At 37.2% G+C, this 4,293-nt stretch overlaps 1 protein-coding gene across 1 annotated transcript in view; it reads right to left on the minus strand.

Annotated features, from left to right (window-relative positions):
* The window catches only part of LOC126513630 (olfactory receptor 1082-like), a 5,751-nt gene extending 5,421 nt beyond the window's left edge, over positions 1–330 (minus strand). The window contains exon 1 of the mRNA XM_050162112.1: positions 7–330. Coding sequence (XP_050018069.1) covers positions 7–330 — 324 coding nt within the window. The remainder of the gene's footprint in view (positions 1–6) is intronic.
* Between the last annotated feature and the right edge of the window lie 3,963 nt (positions 331–4,293).

Raw genomic sequence — 4,293 nt, forward strand, 5'->3', positions numbered from 1 at the left:
GAAGAAAAACATCTGTGTGGCACAACCCTCCCGAGAGATCCCTCGGGACTCACTCACAAGACTCTGCAGCATCTTGGGTATGACAGAGCAAGTGTAGCCAATCTCCAGGAGAGACAAGTTGGCCAGGAAAAAGTACATGGGTGTGTGCAGGGCTGGACTGGTAAAGATGGCAAGGGCTATGAGTGCATTGCCTGTCAGCGACACCAAGAACATGAGGAGGATGAGGGTGAACAGGAGGAAGCACTCTCCAGGGACCTCAGAGAACTTGGCAAATGCAAAGCGTTTGACAGACAAGCTGTTCTCCGGCCACAGGGAGCAATTGACACTCATCTCCTGGAAGAGAGAAGAGCAAGTCATCAGAAGGATTCTTGCAGATGAGGGAAATTATTCAATTTAATCCTTAAGATCCTCAGTTAAGTCAGAGACAGAATCTTTAGCTTCAGTCATAAAATTAAAATTTTACAAACAAGGATTTATCCTCACAGTTTCATATCTAACTCTCTGCTTGCCACATCAGGTGATTTCCCAAAGTATACTGAGCATTATACCAAATGACCCAGGATTTAGGACAGGTGTTTACCCTTGTATTTTCCAGCCCCGACGTAGCTGAGGCATAAAGCTTACCATAGGATTGAATTCAGCCTTACTTATAAAGTAAGAGATCAGCCAGATTTAAAAAAAAAAAAGAAAACATCAATTGTGTCTCAATTTTTTTCCATGCTTTTCATTGACGAGTTATCAATGTGCCCCTGAAAATCTGCTCTCCCACCAACTCATATCTATGCTTTCCTATTGTCATGGATACCCTCTCCCCAACCCATCTCAGAGTGTAGTAGGGCCAGAGTATTCTCTGATTTCTATTGTCAATATTCAGACACATGCCTTAAAAATATCATTCCCTCAAACAAGATTAATATATTTGTGAAGGTAAAATAAAATCAAATAGCCCTTCAATAAATAAATGCTTGCTCTAATGCATAGAATTAAAGACAGGGCACATTCTGACATATGAGCAGTTTAATGAGGTCAGCAGAGGTGTTTCTTAAGAAAAGATGGGTAAGTTGAGACATGAGAGAGAAGTCGGGTTAACCAAAGAGCACCACAGCTCCTCAATGCAAAACTGTGTGCACTGCTAAGAAAGCCTCATTATGGCGGCTGATTACTGTGTCTTCTTTTTTCTTTTTGATTTTCAGAGACAGCATTTCTCTGTAGCTTTTGAGTCTATCCTGTAACTAGCTCTGTAGACCAGGCTGAAATCAAACTCACAGACGTCCACCTGCCTCTGCCTCCTGAGTACTGGGATTAAAGATGTGTGCCACCATCATCCAACGATTTCTGTATTTTAATATTTTACATTTTTAATAGAGTGTGCTTTCTTAGTGAGAGTATCATTGCTAGAACACTAAATTTCTGTTCTTTCTTAATATTTTTCATAAAATTCTATGAATCAGGTCATTGAGTTTAATAAAGAAAAAAAGTAAAAGAGATGTGGTCTTGGTATGTAGTACAGGCTGGCATCAAATTCCCAATTTCCCTGCCTCAGTCTCTTGAATGGTGGGATTCCCACAGTAAGTCATCGTGCCCCACATGGCAGGAATTTCTCTTTAACCTTTCACTCAATGGACCTCATATTACAATCCTATCAAATTGCTTGCATTTTGCATGTGTAGTATTTATCCACTTCATTTTCTCTTTGCTCATTTTCTCACTGGGAGGCTTCTGTGTCCTTGCTTCATTGTTTGTCTGGTAAACTCTTCAGTTCCAGCATAACTTTGTCTTTTTTTTTTCTGTAAATCACACAACTCTTCCACCTAGCAGCAATATTCCACGCTTTTCACACTAAAACTGCTAAAATAGCATCTACCACTGTGGTGGTGATTGCTTCTCATTTCCTTCTGAGTACAGCCTTATACAGAGACTGTGTACGGACTTCACTTTTCTTCTTTTTACATTTGCCATTTTAACAAACCGTAAATTCTCATGTAATGAGAAGTTTCAGTGTTTACCTTACTCTGCCTCCTTAGATATTCTGCCTGTTACTTCCCATTATATCCTCTGGAGTTCAACCTCATGTTCCTCAAATATTTCACATTCAGCCTACTCATTTATCTCTCGGTCTGGTATTTTTTCCTTTCAAATGAGATGACCCTTACTATTTTGTGTGGTATATGAAATTTGTTTTTTTTCTGCCAAAAATCTGAATACACCATGTTTTTCTGTCAACAAGAGCAGAATAGGAGATAGTTTCAACCAACTGGTCCTCCCTCTATTCACTTGATTAATCAAATATCACCAGGTCATGCTATGTTGTATGTGAGTAGATCACATCAGTGATCCACAAACCAAATGTGAGCTTTAGAGTTCCAAAATTATTTTAAATAATCATATTAGCAATGTTAATTTAAACATATAAGGCATGTGTATACATACATGTCACATGTACTTGTATGCCTGCATATCAATGCAGAAACACACGCATGTGTACATAGAGTAGAATAAGGGTTCACTCTGGGAAGACTGTATCAGTTAAAATCTTAGTATAGACAACAATGCAGATAACACTGTTTAAACTCTGTTCTTTAATTTGACCACTTATAAAAGGGGCTGAGAAAAAATGTATTTCCTATGAGGTTGCTTCAATGAGAATTAAGTTAATTTCCAAAAATCACTTTTAAAGTTGGTCAGGTGGTGAATTCTTACTGGCTACACAGGACATGAACATGGTTGTATGTCTACACACAGTCATACTATATTTACACTCTATTTGGGAGGAATTTCACACCACAATCCATAATCTTTGCTCCTATTCATTAACTGCTCTCTAAATTATAATTTTTATTATTTTGGACAATGAAAAAGCAAAAATAATTAGAACATGTGTACACTTACAAGAATGGTGTCTATATCTTCTATCCCAAGGGGATATAGTTGTGTATAATGAATTATTGAATCTGTTAAATGGATATTCACTGATACATGTACAAATTCTAAAAACTTAAGTATATCGAACACATACATGGGTTGACTTAAAGTTCTAATGAACATAAAGCAGGAAGTCTGGAATTACTTGGAATCTCAGGGGACTTAGCTCTTGTAAATATAGCCAAAAACACAGAGTATTCTTCTGTGATGCATTTTACTTATTTCCAATATTATAAACATTTCTGTGTACTATATTAAATTCAAATATCTATATTACTCCTGTATTTTGTAGTAACAAAATCCACATGTGCTTGAAGAAAGGAAAACAAAAAAATCCAAAAAGCCAACACAGAAATGGCTATTTTTTCAAATTTGGAATATTTTCTTAAATTCCGTGCAGCTAGTAGTAGTTTCTATATTTGTATAACGAGTTCTCCATATAAAGAGTGTGTTCTTGAATATCAATTAAATTTTCAGGAACTCAGTTTAGGAAACGCAACCAGAATGATATATTTTCACCTCAATCTGTGGAGTGAGAAGGGTTTACTTAGAAGGAAGATTCTTGAGAAAGAAATAAGGGTTGGAATACTCTGACATAAATATCCCATCTGCCTCTCACCTGTTACATTTTCTTGACCTTAATTTTGGAATCACTGGTTCCTTGTAAACACTACATGATGTAATCTTCCCCATCCTTCTAGCTAAGCTATTTTAAGTGGTTTTATACCAATAATCAGCTCTATTTTATACATAGGCCTTCAGTGTTATAATGTGTGCCCTAAGAACTGGTAAGGTCTGGAGGTTCACTTGGCAACTAGCTATATGCAAGAGGATTTGGTATCTTACAATCTTGGTTTTTGCATGGTACATTACACATCTCAGAGCCCCAAGTCAAGCTCACTATACGTTGTTCTGTTTTGTGAATGATCCAGGTGAAAAACATCATTTTTCCTGGTGTCAGAAGGTTAGGAAAGTTCATTGGTGGGTTCGGTTCCTTGTCTGGTCTTGTAAGTTATGACACACTGTAAGATACTGTTTCTGAAACAGTGCATTTTCTGCATGTAGAAACTGTCAGGAAGTGAGAGAATTTCTGTAGATTGAGCAGGAAAAGATAATTAGGATGCTTACTCCCATTTTCCCAGTTTTACCACATTCACTCACCAAGGACCATTTGTGCAGCTGAGTGACACTTTAGGTCAACCCAGAAGAAAGAGTGGATCGCTTGATTAGATTACAACATACCATATAACATGAGTATCACGGTGACAAATGAATTCTAATTTACCAGGAAACAAGCGATTAATAGCAATAGAAAGCTGTTTTCTGAGGTGGATGCTCAAGTCTGCACAAACTATAAAAGTCTTAACAGAA

Source organism: Alexandromys fortis, unplaced genomic scaffold (assembly GCF_014885135.2).
Source record: "Alexandromys fortis isolate MF-2015 unplaced genomic scaffold, M_Fortis_MF-2015_v1.1 scaffold_128, whole genome shotgun sequence".
Taxonomy (NCBI): Eukaryota; Metazoa; Chordata; class Mammalia; order Rodentia; family Cricetidae; genus Alexandromys; species Alexandromys fortis.